This window comes from Condylura cristata, unplaced genomic scaffold, assembly GCF_000260355.1.
Source record: "Condylura cristata isolate star-nosed mole 26May11 unplaced genomic scaffold, ConCri1.0 scaffold00022, whole genome shotgun sequence".
NCBI lineage: Eukaryota > Metazoa > Chordata > Mammalia > Eulipotyphla > Talpidae > Condylura > Condylura cristata.
In genome coordinates this window covers 28,634,147-28,649,842 of record NW_004567123.1, presented here as the reverse complement: position 1 = coordinate 28,649,842, position 15,696 = coordinate 28,634,147, and the positions used below count along the sequence as shown (strand labels likewise).

Genomic DNA, 15,696 nt, shown 5'->3' with positions numbered 1-15,696 from the left:
TGCTAGAACAAGCTGCCGGAACCTGCGCGTTCTCAGTGGGTCTCTTCGTGTCGGGTCCGGCGCGAGTCCTGGGTCCGTAGGGAGATCGCCATGTCCCCGCAGGCCCCGGAGGATGAGCAGGGCGGCGGCGATCCCCCAGGGGACCTCCGCAGCGTCCTGGTCACTAGTGTCCTTAACCTTGAGCCGCTGGACGAGGATCTCTTCAGGTAGCCGGCCCCACCAGTCCCGCACCCCCACATTGGGACAGAGGCTCCTGATCAGGACCGCCGCCGCCTCTTAGCACCCTGCTTTGGGGCGAGGATGGGCTCACGCGGCGTGCAGGCTTGTCTTCTATCCCCGACAGAACTATTGTCGCTGCTACTGTGTCTTCTCACCCTCTCTGGCCACCTGGCGACAGGGGCAAATAAAGGGGTGACCTGAGACAGCCTTCTCCGCAGCCTGTCCTGTGGGGTCCTGTCCCTGGGGGAGTCAGTCATGAGGGTGGTGACTTGTCCAAGGGCACGCAGCTGGTCAAATTGAAAATGTATCTGCCCCTCGGAGCATTCGTTTTTCCCCCTTCTGTATACCCATTCCGACCACTTGGTGGGGTCATTGTGCATTCTGAGACTAAGTCTCACTCAGCAGCTGGAAATTTAACAGTTTTGGCTTACTGGAAGCTATCTTCAGTGTTAACTTACCCCCCTCTCCAATCTCCCTGCCCCCCAACACCCTTAAGAGTCATAACTTCCCGGGAGGGGGTGGCTATTTGCGATGCTCTGTATGACGCCCATCCCGTACAGTGTGTAGACCTTCTGACCCCAAGTCCAGGGTGGCGTCCACCATACAAAGGTGAGGTAGAAGCCTAGCTTGGCTTAGGGGCCTGGGTGGTGGTGGTGGTGGTGCTGGGGGGATCTAAATCCTTCAGGAGCCCTCACTGGGCATGCCTTTTAAACTCTTGGGCCTCATTTCCTCACTGGTAAGCTGAAGGGATTGGACTTGAAGTGGGACCTTCACGCTCTAAATCTAGTTCTTGGAAACTAAGCCGGTGCAATGTCAAGGGGTATAAGTGGCAGGCCTTTAACACATTCCACCCTGAGATCTTGGGGTTCATCTTGATTGACTCAGTAGGCTTCTACCTCATCTTTGTATGGTGGACGCCAACTCTGGACTTGGGTCCGAAGGTACTGTACAGGATGGGCAGTATTTAAACTATGTGACCTGGTTCTAGTCACTTCTCTCTGATCCCTGTCCAAACTTGTAGTGGAATATAAGGGGATGGATCCATAGATGGGTCAAGTGGTCCTCAAGTTCACAGAATGGTCTAGGAGGCCACTAATTATATGTAGAGTATTGTATGGACACTTGGTTGGAGAAGGGGTTCATAGTTCTTACCAGATTCTCAAAAGGATCCCAGTCCCTAAAATGGGTACTGGCAGCCATTGACGGTCCCAGGATTTGTCCCAGACCCCAAGCCTGTTCTGCTTGCCCTTTCTTCCCACAGAGGAAGGCATCACTGGGTACCCACAACTCAGCGGCTGTTCGGGGGTCAGATTGTGGGCCAGGCCCTGGTGGCTGCAGCCAAGTCTGTGAGTGAAGATGTCCATGTACATTCCCTGCACTGCTACTTCGTTCGGGCAGGTAAGCCATCCCTTTCTGTCCCCTTCCCAGCAGCCACTTCTTCCTGCCCAGTGGGGGCTGACAGAGGAGAAAGAAAAGAGGAAGAGAAGGGTGGAGGAAAGGAGATCTATTTGACCCCCGCAGGTTTGACTTGTGAGATGGGCTCTAGAAAAGCCTTGGAACACACCAGTGGAACTCACCAGGTAGCTGTTAGTGGGCCCATGATGACAGGAGATTGCTGTTTAATAGCTTTTGTTCTTGTTCTTTACATGCTTTCTGGTGCCTAGTGCTGAGCTGGATTCGTGGAGAGGTGTTATAACCTCTCCTAGGGGGTATGAGGTAGCCAGCTTGACTTGGAGAAGAAAATACCAGCCTGGGAATCTAGAAGTCTAGGGTCTGAGTTCAGCTTTGCCGTGAATTTGCTGCTGACCTTGAGTGAGGCTTGATTATCCCACCTGTAAAATGGGGGTGGGCACAATCAAGGATATTTTCACCAGCTGACTGCTAGCTGCTCACAGCTCTGGATCAAACAGAGAGGAGTCTTTGAAAACCGTACTCTTGAGAAATACAAAGATCTCACCACACACTTCTGCTTTTCCCTTCTCCTTGGGCAGATGCCTCCAGTTTTAATAATCAGTGTTTTCTACATAGTCCCAAGAGCTGAGAATGTATGGTGCTTTTTACAATTTTTAGTACAATATGTGATTGGTATTAAAATGGTAATGGGCTTTCCCACTTCCTTTGACAAATATGAAATAGTTACAGTGGTAAATTCCCTTTTTTCCTATGGTCCTCTTATTACCTGACTCTTCCTGCTGGGCACGGCTCTAAAATCCCTGCGTACTCACCATGGGTCCAGTCCAGCACTTACCTCTATGATAATTAGGAACACACATGGCCTTTACTTCTTCAGCTTGGTTGTAAACTCCCAAAAGTGCTGGCTTTTTGGCATTTAGTCCTTCATAAGATAATGTGACCCTTTTCGCCTCTGGGGAGTTTCGCTTTATTTTGTGTTCAGGGGCAGGGGGGTTATTTAGTCCCTGGAAATGTGTTTCTTCATTTTGTTTCTAAAAGCACTGAGTCTTTACAGGTGTGGACTGAAGTGAAGACCCCAGCTCTAGTGAGAACTGCAGACTTCACTAGATAATCAAGGAGCAGAATCGTAACAGATTGATCTCACCCTGAGAGAACTGAGTCCCTGGTTTGGGGGAGAGGATACACCCTAGGAAAGAAGGGAATCATTTTCTTATGAAAAACAGTACTGTGGTCAAATAATACATTAGATTTTGCCAGGACTTCTGGCTTTTGCCCTTGGGTTCTGATGTGTCAAAACTCTCTGGGTGCTTCTGACTCAGAATCTTTGCACCGAGGGCAGTGAGACCTCAGGGTAGTTAAATTTTACCCAAACTCCGCTTAGGAGACTCATGATTGGGTGCTGGTTTTTTGGACTTCCTGTAACTGCCTCTGGTCAGCAACAGACTGAGAGGTTTTGATTTCATTTCTCCTGCACGCAAGACTTCTTCACCCAACAGGGCCAGCCAGCCCTAACTCTAGTCTCTGTAGGTCTTTGAACTTTCTTCTTACTAGGAGACCAGGGAGAGGTTCAGTGTGCAGTTTCAGTTCTCACAGATAAAGTTACCTAGTGCAGGACCTGGCATGTTGCTAGTTTTCCGTTAAATATTAATTTTTGATGCATTTAAAAGGATAATTAAAACATAACAGTGCACTGCTGTCTACATTCTCCTGCTTAGTCCTCCTAAGTAAACATGAAGCAGGAGTATTCTGCCACCATTCAAACTGGAGCCTTAAGAGGTTATGTAATCAGCTGCGATGGTGCTCAGCGGGGCAGAACCAGGATTTGAACCTGAGTTTGTGTGTGTCCAGGCATCACACTTTTTCCTCAGTCTGCACAGGTCTTTCACTCTTACGTAATCCCAAAGATGGGCGAGCTGCCAAGGTGCTGGGGACATAGGCTTTTCCTTGGAAACTTTCCATCCAGGTTTAGCATGAAAGGAGTGATGCCCAAGCTACTATTTCAAAATTAATCAAAAATTCACAATTATTTGTGTCCCTCCTTGCTTCTTGAAAGGCAGCAAAACAGCTTATAATACTTGGCAGCTGTTATAGGACTAGTCAAATGAAAGGCAGGAGGCTAGTGGTTTAAGGGCGTTGGGGGAAATGACTTCTGTCAATAAATTGGGCCGCAGCATGTTGTAGTTTTATGTGAAAGTTCTGGGCTTCCTGGCAGCAAAGCAAAAAGGGGAGTCCTCTTACCAGATTGTGATGTGACCGTCTACTGAGTACATCAAATGCTGTAACTAATGATGATGTTCCAATGACTGACAATAAAAGCTGCTAGGGATTGATGTATGTGAGTGTGTGTGCACACGTGTGTGTTGATCCTTGCCATTTATCATATCCATTCCTTAAAGGCCCAGAATATTAGACTTTTTTGCTTGTTTTTCTTGGGGGGGGGCTCTAAATTTTCTGCAAGGTATTTTTCCAGATACATGAGTGAGAGAATGTACTTCAGAGTCATCTGACCTGGTATAGGTTTAGGGCTTGGAAATTCTAGAGCAGCAGGCAGTAAACATTGTTCTGTGAAGGGCCAGATAGTAAATAAATATTTTAGGTTTTGTGGGCAAGAGTATGAGTAGACAATATATAAACAAATGGGCTGTATCCCCCAAAGTGTAACTTACCACATCAGTTTCCTCTTCTGTACATTGGAGATAAGACCTAATTTGCATGGGTATTGTGAGACCAGTGCAGAAGACATAAGTTAGTAACCCTTCCTGGCATACAGCCCTCAGCCACTAGCTCCCTCCCTTCTGTATGCTTCAGGACCTGCCTGCTCTGTTCAATAAAAATGTCCAAGAATAGGTCTGGTGCTCATTCACACTGAAAGGCAAACCACCAGTAACTGAAAGGACTGTGATCCACCCAAGGGGGCTTCCTCTCTGTTGCTCTTTTTCCCTTACTTTTTAAAATAGTAGCAGGAAAGGGAGGCTTCTTTCCTTACCCCGAAATCAGACGGCACAAGTAGCTACCTCTGGAATCTGGACTCATGGGAAACCTTTCTCTTTTTTCTTTTTCCCCGCATAAATTGCTGGGGTGCAGGTCAGAGGTGCAGGGGTAAGAGGACTCACCAAAGACAGTGTGGGGAACAAACAGGTGGATCTACTGAAATACATTGCTGAGGGGAGCGGCAGGGAGACAGGAGACGTCTGCTGCGCCCTGTGGGTTTGTTTCTGGCTGGGGACAGAACTCAGGCCAATGCTTAACCCACCGCCACCAGGGAGGCCAGGGAAACCTATCTTAAAGGCTTCTCACCTTAAGGAGTTCCTGTTCTGAGGGGCTGGGGCCCCTTTGGCAGTGATGGGTTACAGAGCTGGGCAGACAATCGGGCTTCGTGCAGTTACTGGTGTTAAGTGACCCCTGGGGCTGGCTGAACCCCCTTTGGGTTGGGCAGGGGTGCAGTGCTTTTCTAATGTCTTTTCATTTGAAAATTGAAAATCATCCTCCAGACATCTCACTGCCTAGGTGTCAGGCTTCCGACCTGGAGGCAGTGAAGGACTTCAGGGACCCCCGGGGAGGCTTTTCCCCCTAAAAACTTTTTCTGACCTGCATGTCAAAGCTCAACAGTCCTGAACTAGGGGTGACACCTTCTGTGCTGTGAGTATAGACACCCAGAGGAAAAGGGCCTGGTGACTTCTGTTGTAACGAGGATGAAATGACCGACAGCAGATTTTTCTTGAGAGAATCGATATTCAATTAGACAATGGCCAGGCCATATACAAAATACATGATTCACTATCTCTAGGAACCAGTCGGGGAAGCCAGACAACAGCCCCTGTATCAAGCAGTCCAAACAGGAACTGACAGCTTCCCTAATTTTTGCCTGTTTCCAACTAGGACCAATGAGAGAAAGCAAATATAAACCCTTAACCAATTATAAAGGATGCCCCGCTTCAAGCTAGCCAGCCTCTGCATTCCCTTCCAGTAGTCTCCAACCACGGCATCCCAATAAACTCTCCCATCCCTCCAGCAGAAAGCCTTGGAATCTCTGGCAAATGTAGTGGTGGTGGCTGACTCCTTTGCTTTATAAACTCTGAATAAATAGCCTTTGTTCTCAAAAATCAAGAAAGAGGGAAAACAAACAACAGAAAAATTGGCAGCGGGCCAGATTTGCTGACCCCTGATCTGAACAAAAGAGACTGGACCCATGGCAGGGTCCCAGGTACAGATGGAACAAGACAAAAGCTGAAAGCGTTCATTTTACTTACCACAGAACACTTACTATGTGCTGGATATTATTCTAAACACTTTCCAACGATGACGCTGTCGCCTGCTTATGAAAGAGCTGGGAGAGATGACTGCTGTGATAACCCCCATTTTATAGACGTGAATACTGCTCAGAGAGGTTAAGTGACCTTCCCAAAGTCACAAAGCGCCTAAGTGGCAGAACCAGAATCAAATGCAGGGAATCTGGCTCTGTCCCTTTGGTTCTACGCTGACGTCAGAGGCATCCACCACATGGCAGCAGGTGGCTGGCAGGATCTGGTGTTCTCGTGTCCCCAGGTCTGAGCCTTCGTGGACCTCGGTCATTAGAAAAGCATGAGCAGAAAAGGCATGGAGAATGACCAGACCTAGGGGCTCACTGTGTCCCTTGTGCCCACTGCAGGAGATCCAAAAGTGCCAGTACTGTACCAGGTAGAACGGACACGAACAGGGAAGAGCTTCTCCGTGCGCTCCGTGAAGGCGGTGCAACATGGCAAGCCCATCTTCATCTGCCAGGCCTCCTTCCAGCAGGTCCAGCCCAGCGCGATGCAGCACCAGTTCTCCATGCCCCCCGTCCCCCCACCTGAGGAGCTGCTGGACCACGAAGCCCTCATTGAGCAGTATTTGAGGTGAGAGACCCCACGCCCAGGACAGTGTTCAGACTGCAGTGGTCACGAAATCCTGAGGTGGCTCGTGACCAGCATTTAAAAACCATGGCAGCCTAGAAAAGAGTAGGTCAGAATCCTCTCGTGAAGCTTGAGTTTCAGGTGTGTGTGAGCGTGTGTGCTGGGCTCACGCTGTGAAACGCAGGGCTTCTATTCAGCCGGCTCAGGCACTGTGAGCTTGTCGGTTGTTATACTTCTTTGAAAATACTTCTATAACCACTTGGTAAATATCCCCCGCTCTGCCCCTGTGTGACCCCTCCCCTCGAGCCCACCCATGATCCAGCAGCGTCCGAGGGGTGGCAGCCTGGCAGGGGTGAGTCCCTGTTGCCTTTGCTTAGTGTGTGTGAGATATTTTGATGATCACCTGGCCAAATATATTTTGCACTTGGACTACAGCTAATTAGCTGGGGAGCTGCTGGGCAGGGCGAAGAGCTCATGCTCCCAGCCCGGCACAGACACAGGGATTCTGGCTGCTGCCTGTGAGCTGTGTCCTGCTACACGTGCAACACAGCCTTGCAGGGCCCTGCTTTTCATTAACAACTGAGAATGGACATTGGTGCTGGCCTACTCCATGGCCATGTCCTAGGGAGAGTGCCTCTGTCTGCCTGGTTAGTAACGGCCCAGCGGCCGGCAGGGGGGATAGGACAGAGGTGAGTTTGAACCTGGGAAAAGTCAGGCTCAAATCTAGATCCTCTCTACCGGCTGGCTGAGTTTGAGCAAGTTGCCTTCCCACTCAGAACTGGTGTCCTCCGTGCTGGGTGGTAATGCCAATAACCCTGTCAACCAAGGCTGAGTGAGGCCTCAGTAACAGGATAATAAGGCTTAGTGAGAGCTCCGTGGACCGTAAAGCTGCCGCTGCTGACAGAGGCAGAGCTTACAAGTGTTTCCCAAAATGAAAGGACTATGTTTAAAGGGCCCTGAGTCAACAGCTAAGAAAGCCACTAGCCATGTGTGGCTCTATTAACATGGAATAGAATTAGCAGTTCAGTTCCTCATCCCACTCCCACACGTCAAGCACTACTGGCCACATGTGGCTAGTGGTTACTTTAGTGGACAGCACAGATGTAGAATGTACCATCGTCACAGAAGTCTACAGAGTACAGGGATAAACATGGAAATCTCGGTGAAGGGCTCTAGGGGTGGTTGTTACTGGAGTGAAGGCCTTGGAAATGGACTCCTCGGCTGGGACACGGTGTTCCCTGTTGTTCAGTTAGGTAACTCAGTAGTGCCAGCTGGGCGGTCACTTCCCCTTTGTTTAGAATAGTGAAGTGATTTAGAGTTTGAACTGTGGAGCGGTTGGCCTGGGCCCAAGCCCCACTTTCTCTACTTTTGAGCCAGCCACTGGGTGCTTATTTATGAGATGGGGTGACGATGGCATCAACCTCACAGGTGGCAGGGAGGAACGAGTTGATGGGTGTAAGAGGACAGGTGCATCCACTGCCTGAGATGTGTTGGCTTTAGGTACGTTGCCTGGTCTTCTCCAGGGTGGGAATTATGAGGTAGCTCTGTCCTTAGCGACATTCTGCAGACGGGGAAATAGGCCCCGATGGCTAACCTGCAAATGGCCATATGGCAGCAAAGGGATTCAAACATGCTACAGCAAGTCCTCACTGAATGTCATCGGCGCGCTCTTGACTGTGATTTTATGCAAAGGACGTAACGAGCCCAAGTTCTGGATTAACAACGGTCCCTTCTACGTTGGTGGGGAATTTTTTTTCACCCTCATCATAATGTTGACTGAAACGACGTTACTTGGGTCCCTGCTGTACTGTCCTGCCTGCCAGGGGTGTGGGGTGCTTTTGGGTACGCCAGGAGGCCCGGTGAGGAACACAGGCAATCGGAAGAGGCAGCTCAGAGGAGCAGCTCCTTCTCTTCCTGAGTCTGTCTCCCCTTCACTTTCAGGGACCCTAACCTCCAAGCAAAGTACCGAGTGGGACTGAACCGAATCGCTGCCCAGGAGGTGCCCATTGAGATCAAGTTGATAAACCCACCCACTGTGAGCCACCTGCAGACCGCGGAGCCCAAACAGATGTTCTGGGTGAGAGCACGGGGCTATATTGGTAAGAAGACCCCACGGACTGAAGGAGACTCTTCAGGGCTCCGGGCCTGTTACTTCACCTGGTGACGGAGACGCTGGCTCAGCTCTTTCACCAGGGCTTCTCAGCCCTCTGTGTGGGGAGAGTGGGGAGGTAACTATAACCCTAAGGCGAGGCACCTTCTTGAGATGCTTCTCCAGGTCCACTGCTCACCATAAGGCGCCTCTGTGCAAACGGAAGACATCGCTTCCAGGGTCTAGGGTGGGGGGCTCAGCAGTGAAGGCCAGATCTCAGTACTCAGTCACCCCACACACACCTTGGGCCTGAGCCCATGTGCAGTGAGTCTGCACGTCTCTGCGTGGAGCCCCTTCTCCCCACCTCCCTGCAGGCCTGAGCTGTAAAGCCCAGAGGCCAGGGCTGACCAGGGCTGACGGGGCCGGGCCTGTTGCAGGGGAGGGCGACATCAAGATGCACTGCTGCGTAGCTGCCTACATCTCAGACTACGCCTTCCTGGGCACAGCCATGCTGCCCCACCGGTGGCAGCATCGGGTGCACTTCATGGCCTCCCTGGACCACTCCATGTGGTTCCACACCCCTTTCCGAGCCGACCACTGGATGCTCTATGAGTGCGAGAGCCCCTGGGCTGGTGAGTATGGGGGTGATGGGGCCAGGGCACTGACCTTGGGGGTTCAGGGAGCCTGCTTTCTTGGGCAAGTCCCATCTCCTGTCTGAGCCTATGAGCCAGCTAAACAAGTGGGGTTGCTCTAGAGCCTGCCACTTGGGGAGGATTTTTTAAAACAGATTCTCAGATTCACCCCAAGCTTTCAACTGAGTGGGTCTTGGGTGAGGGCCAAGAATCTGTATTTTTAAGAAGTTCCCTGAGTGGTTTTGATGATTAAGCTGGTTCAGGGCAGGGAGTATTTACTTAGACTACTACTCTCATCAGTCGACAGAGAAAGCTGGACTCCCAGTGTCCAGTGTCAGCGTTCCTGCATGGCTGTACAGGGAAGGACATTTGAAATGAAGAGAGGCTTTGTTGAACAGGGACAAAACTTAAGGCAGTTTTATACCGGGGTCTCTGGGCCAGTAGCGTCACAGTACAGGATCGGCACCTGGAAGTCAGAGCCTTGGGTTCTGGTCTGATCCTTAAGGCCACGTTCCTGAGCTTCCTGGACCTCACAGTCATCACCTGGAGAGTGGGACAGCAGCGCTGCTCCTCTTGGCTACTGTGAGGACTAAGCCGCTGTGTGAGGGACACAGCAGCTCCTCCACAGCACCAGACTCTGGCCCAAGGCCAGCAAGAGGGAGTCTGGGGTGGGGGTGGGGGTGGGCGGGCCTCCTGGCCCCGGGCGCTCCTCTCTTCTTCAACCACTTAGGTATGTGCCTGGGGTATTTCTCATGAATTATTCGTCTGAAGGTCCTGGTTTGATTTATAATAAAGGGAACTGATGAATTGCCTGACACAAGTGGCTAGAGGTAGGGCAGCTCTGCTTGGCTAAGCCTCTCAGAACTCCTCCCTGTGACTTTCTGAGGAAGTGAGAGGCTATGAAAGTGCTTTCAACTGTCAAATGGGGTGCCATGGGAGGAAGTGCTCCCCAGGCCCACCAGGCCATACTGTCTCATCAAGGACTACTTGGAGACTTGGAGTGATCTCAACACTCAGTGTGACCTTACGGGGGGCGAGGGTGGGGTGGGGTGGGGAGCCCGACCTGGGCAGGATCCTCTTCTAGAAGCGCATCTGGCTCTGCCGAAGGACAGAAGCCATTCTCACCCTTCTCCTTGTACGCAGGTGGCTCCCGGGGGCTGGTGCATGGGAGGCTGTGGCGTCGGGACGGGGTCCTGGCTGTGTCCTGTGCCCAGGAGGGCGTGATCCGAGTGAAGCCCCAGGTCTCAAAGAGCATGCTGTAGCCAGAGGTCCCAGCCTGGCCTGGGCTTCAGGATCTCCCTTGCCCCCCACTCCTGAGCTGGGAGGTATATTTGGGGGCTGAGCCTCCTGTCCCTCACACCCAATAAAGAGACTGATACTACTGGGGCTGCTGGCCTTTAATTCCCTTGGGCTGGAACTCAGCCCTCCCTCCAGCCATCAACTCCAGGACAGAGTAGCGTCCCAGGCTCCCTTTGCTGGTTTGGGGGTGGACAGAGAAGGGGACACTAGCCTTGCCGTGGGGCACAGCCCCCCAGCTGTTTATAAACCGGAGAGGCTGTGCTGGGCTTTCTGTGCCATCTCACCTCAGCCAGAGCTTGTCCTGAGCGCAGCTCAACAGAAGCAGCGTGTTTCCTCGGTTCTGCTACATGTTCTCTGTGGAACTCTGAGGGGTTTCCAGCACCCCTACAGCCTCCCAACCGCTGTCTGTGTCCTCACCACCCCTGCTTCACCTGGGGCAGTGCTTTGCCCCATGAAGGCCTTAAGTCTAGCCAAGATTAGTCCAGTACCTCCTTGATGAGCAATTCTTTGAGACTGGGGGGTGGTGTGGGGGTCAGGCCCGCCTCCTGGAGGGCCTGAAGCTGGGCCTCTGACTGCCGTTTGTCCAAGCCTAGGCGCCAGGAGAGCCGCACATGAGCCTCCAGAAAGGGTGCCAGCAAAGGGTGGGGGCTCTTGCCCCCCAGGAGTTGCAAGGCCCTCTCACAGCATGCTCGGGCCTCCCCGGGGTCCTCCAACTCCTGGTGGCACACAGCTAGCCCAGCCAGCGTCAGCAGAGGGCGGTCTGGGCCTGAGGGGATGCCCAACTGGGCTTGTAGCTGCCAGGCATTGGCCCAGAGTGTCAGAGCCTCCCGATAGAGCCCAGTACAGGTGAGGCTCTGTGCCCGCTGCAGCTCAGGCAGCACGAAGAAGTCCTGCAGCGCTGGGGCCTGGCGCAGCTCGGGCACTGACTGCAGGTGGCTCAAAAATTGCTCGAAGGCCCGGCTGCGGCGGGCGATGGTCTCTGCAGTAAAATTACGGCGCAGGCGCTTACGGGGGAAAGAGATGGCAGCCATGGGACCCCGGAACTGCCGCTGCAGGTTTCTGTGCAATCGCTCAAAGTCTGAGTAGCGGCGAGAGATCTGGGCAGGCTGGCGATCTGGTGGACCCGGGCCCATCACGGCGAGGGTGTAGAGCTGCAGGGAGGGTGGGGGTCAAGGCAGGTGCAAGTGCCCAGGGCCCCGCCCACCTCACGCCCACCTCTTGCCCTCACCCCTGAGACTGAGCCCAGGTGCTGGCGAGCCCAGCCCATCTTACCTGAGGCTCGTCTGAGTCACCGGGCCCAAGGCAGCACAGGGAGAGAAAGACAAATGTGAGCTTTGGAGGCTGCAGCTGCTGCCCTCCTGCCCCTTCTTGGGCCATTGCGGGGGCAGGTCCCCACCCAATAGGGCGGCCCTTTTCAGACAGGCCTTCTGGAAAACCACGGGCGAGCTAAACCCAGGCTGATCTCTGGGCTGACTTCTAGGGCCTCTCTGGCAACAGCGGGGGATTGCAGTCAGCCCTAGAATGGGACAGGCCTCCGGAGATCCGCAGGAGCCCACGTGTGAAAAGTCCACTGGACTCTACTCCAGTTCTAACCCCAGGCCAGCCACTCCACCACTGTGGTGCCAGGCAAGGGAGGCCCCTCTTTGGCCTGTCTTTCTCAGGGAAATGGAGCAATGGCCCAGGTCTGTGTTTACTCAAGCCGGGAACATGTAGGGCTCTGGGACCGAGCTGTTAGGTGGTTGCGAGAGCAAGTAAGAGCTGAACCAGACAGGAGGTGACCCCTCTCTAATTCTCTGAATCTGATCACAACTGAGAAGTCCTCAGTTTGGTTTTTAGAACATAATTCTCCAATGTTCTCCTCTCTGTTTCTAGAAAAGACCTAAAAAAGCTAATCACAAGTAGGGCTTGCAGGCAACAGCCTGGAGGAAGATTTAATCATGCTGTTTCACTTTCGCTGCTCTCGTTTGTACACTTTCCTCTTTATGGCAAGGGAGGCTTTCCACATCCACTAGAGCTATAAACTTGTCTTTTAAACTTACTTAAGAAAAAACAGGTTTATTAAAAGAAAGGCAGAGAACAGTCCAGTAGCTTTTAGAGAGGACGAGAGAAGGTGGTACTGGAGGACTGAAGTTTGGGAAACACTAAGCGAGATGATGGTGGAGCTCCCCGCGGGACGGAGACCCCACATGTGGATTAATCTGTAATAGTGCTGAGAGCCAGCAGGTTTCAAATGGGGATGAGCAAGCCTGGGATGAAAGGCGTACTCACAGCAAACCCTACTTATCTCTCCCATTTGTTCTGTAACACGGCTGGGTTCACAGGCACTCTGCACAGCTAGGGGTATCTACTCTGTCCTTCCCCTGAAGACTCTCAGTGCACATTAATGTCAAAGAGTAAACTGTATATCAAGAAAGAAACTGACTTTGGGCCTCGCTGGTGGTGCACGGGTTAAGTATCATCAGCCACCAGCATGAGTTTGCGCTCAGGCCCTGTGGGCCACCCACAGGGTGCAGCAGACAGCTCCTGTCTCCCCCACTACCCCCTCCAGAGTGTATTTCAGTACATCTGCTCCCCACTCTGTGTCTGGTGAATCCTCTCAGTCTGGCCCCCCAGCACCTCTGGTCTGCACAAACAAATAAATCTTAAAAAAGAAGGAAACTTACTTTACTCTCATTTAACCCTGCATTCCCAAAACATTTTGACGGCCCCCCTCCCCTTTAAAAAAAAAAAAAAAAGGAACAGAGATTAACATTCCAGGGAACCATTTTTCTACAGAACACACTTCAGGAAGCACTGGTCTATAAAAACCCCAGGTGTTCATCTAGCTTTCCTTAAATTGACCAAAACAAACAAACAAACAAAAAACTCCCACATTTTATATCCATGGTATCCTTGTGATGCGTTACTGAAGCAGACGGGGACAGTAGCACCACTGAGCCCCTGGCCTGTGCCGTGCTGAGCCCCGACACCTACTATTTCTTCACAAGGGCACCAGACAGAACTTGTCCTGACCTCTGAGAGATGAGGAAACAGGCTCCACAAATTGCCAAAGGGATTCCCGGAGCTCACAGCTGGCAAATGGAACAGTCCAATTCCAACATCTGTGTGCTAAGCCCCCTGACATTAAATAGGGACTTGGGGTCCCCACTAGACAAAAGAGGCCCTGGTGAGGCAGGCCAGGCCTCTGCCATGCATCTATCTTGTCATTCTGTTCCAGGGTCTCCCAGATACTTCCCTGTCTCCCAGCTGCTCCCTGATAACTGACCCTTGGGGCTTCCAGCCCGTGTAAGACCCTGGCCAGGATTCAGGCCACTTAGGACCTGATGTGCGTCAACCCCTGCTCACTGGAGCAGTCCCTCGTGGGCGTGGCCCCTTGTTTACTAACAGCAGCAGAAAAGGGTGGAGAGGCCCAGGGCCCCCTTCCCACTGAGTCAGAATTGGAGGAGGGGTGTGAAGAGGAGGGAGGTGACAGGCAGGGAGCTGCCCTGGCCAGAACCAGCCAGCCAGGTTTCGGGCCTAGCCTGGGGCAGGGCCCGGCCAACCTCATTCTCCTCTTTCCCTTAGCAGGGAAAGCAGGGACACTCCCCCACACTGTTCTTTACCCTCATTCCCTAAGTCCAACACTTGGGACCGGATACTCCACATAGGGCAGGTGCCTGAGGATTGATTCCCCGGTTTGTAAGGGGGTCACAAGAGGCCCTAGGTGCCAAACACTTTCTATCCAAAATGAAAGAGTAGCAGCTGCCATTCTTATCGCGCACTCCATAATGCCAAGGCCTGCACTGACTTCATTCCTGCTTGACCCTGTGCCTTATCCCCCTAGCTCTGATGAAGAAAACAGTCATCCAAGTTACACAACCCAGCCAGGTCAAACTGGTTGGTAGTGAGTGAGATTTCTCTCACGGTTGGTCTGGACCCAGCACCCATTGTTTTGGCTACTAACCAACTTGGGTGTCAAGTGTGACGCAGAGAATATTTTTTCCTATGCACCTTGCATCTTATACAGTTTACAAAACCCTAGTGTGGGGGGCAGGGAGAACACACACACCAGTTCTCTTAGTCACAGAACCAGGAAAGGAGGCAGTTCCATAATCCCTTCTTTACTCGGTCTCAGAGAAGTCACGTGCCTGAAGACTTGCTCAAGTTACATCCCCTTTCTGGCTTCAGTTTCCCCACCTGTAAAATGGATTAGCCATCAATACCCACGGAGCAGGGCTCCCGGGCAGTTCAAGCCTTCCCTACTTTGTCTTAGCCAGACTTCGAGACTCCCAGCCCAGGGGGTCCTGGGCCCTCACTCACCACGTACTTGGAGGGTGGGTCCTTGACCACGTTGGCACTGGTCACCTCAAAGAGGAGCCGCTGGGGCACCAGCGTATTCCGGGACTTCTTCCAGAAATCCTGCAACTGGCGAGCCAGCAGCTGACTGCCCCGCTGTCCTTCAGGTGGGGAGCTCTGTTCTGCAGGGGCACACGACTGTCATCAGTGGGCCAGGGTGGCCGGGCCACCTGCCATATCCTCCCTCAGCGTCCTAACAGGCGACTCGGGCTTTCTCCCCATTTCACATACAAGGTAACTGAGGGCCAGCGAGGGACTGGGTGCCTAGCAGACACAGACAGTTGGCGCTAAAATATCTCCACCCCCAAAATATCATCGGTATCCCGGGCTCTGTAGATTGAGGGCCGGCAGCACCACGGGTGGGGGCTGGTTGCCCCCGTCTGACACCAGGGAAAACTTGGCTCAGGGAGGTCTGTGACTCTCTCAAGGTCACACAGCCAAGATGTGGGGGCCGGGTCGACGGTACAGAAAGAAGTGTCGGAGTTTCGGACGAGGGGGGAACGCAGCTGGGCAGCAGAACTCCAGGGGCCTCGGGGACCCGCCTCCGTCTCCCGCACTCGCCTGCATCTTCTCCCGAAGCCCCGTCTCCAGAGGGCAGCGGGTCGGGGCCGGCCTCCTCGTCGTCCTCGTCCTCGTCGTCCTCGTCCTCCGCGCTGGTGAAGCTGAGGGTGCCGCTGAGGCGGGAGGACAGGCCTTCGGCATCGTCGTCCTCCAGCTCCGAGCTCTCCGGGAACTGCTCGGCCTCCGGGCCAGTGGCCTCCTCCCCGGGGCCTTCGCCGGCCAGGGCGTGCCGCAGCCGGTGCAGGAGCCGCGAGGCCATGGCACCCTGGGGGGACCG

The 15,696-nt window shown here is 52.9% G+C and overlaps 2 protein-coding genes across 4 annotated transcripts; one reads left to right on the top strand and one right to left on the bottom strand.

Annotated features, from left to right (window-relative positions):
- The first annotated feature begins 21 nt into the window (after positions 1–21).
- On the top strand, positions 22–10,609 carry ACOT8 (acyl-CoA thioesterase 8). Its single transcript, XM_004687036.2, has 6 exons — positions 22–206; positions 1,481–1,617; positions 6,281–6,506; positions 8,445–8,602; positions 9,030–9,224; positions 10,368–10,609. The coding sequence occupies exons 1-6, from the start codon at positions 91–93 to the stop codon at positions 10,484–10,486; spliced, it is 951 nt and encodes a 316-aa protein (XP_004687093.1). The 5' UTR covers positions 22–90; the 3' UTR covers positions 10,487–10,609.
- Positions 10,610–10,697: 88 nt separating this feature from the next.
- On the bottom strand, positions 10,698–15,690 carry SNX21 (sorting nexin family member 21). Of its 3 annotated transcripts, XM_012728266.1 has the most exons (4): positions 15,420–15,690; positions 14,823–14,980; positions 11,796–11,806; positions 10,698–11,674 (listed from the first exon to the last, which is right to left on the bottom strand). In XM_012728266.1, exons 1-4 carry the CDS (start codon positions 15,676–15,678, stop codon positions 11,656–11,658), a joined length of 447 nt encoding a protein of 148 aa, XP_012583720.1. In that variant the 5' UTR covers positions 15,679–15,690; the 3' UTR covers positions 10,698–11,655. The 3 variants fall into 3 exon arrangements, with proteins under 3 accessions (XP_012583720.1, XP_012583718.1, XP_012583719.1); XM_012728264.1 differs by lacking the exon at positions 11,796–11,806; XM_012728265.1 differs by lacking the exons at positions 10,698–11,674; positions 11,796–11,806 and adding an exon at positions 13,226–14,699.
- Between the last annotated feature and the right edge of the window lie 6 nt (positions 15,691–15,696).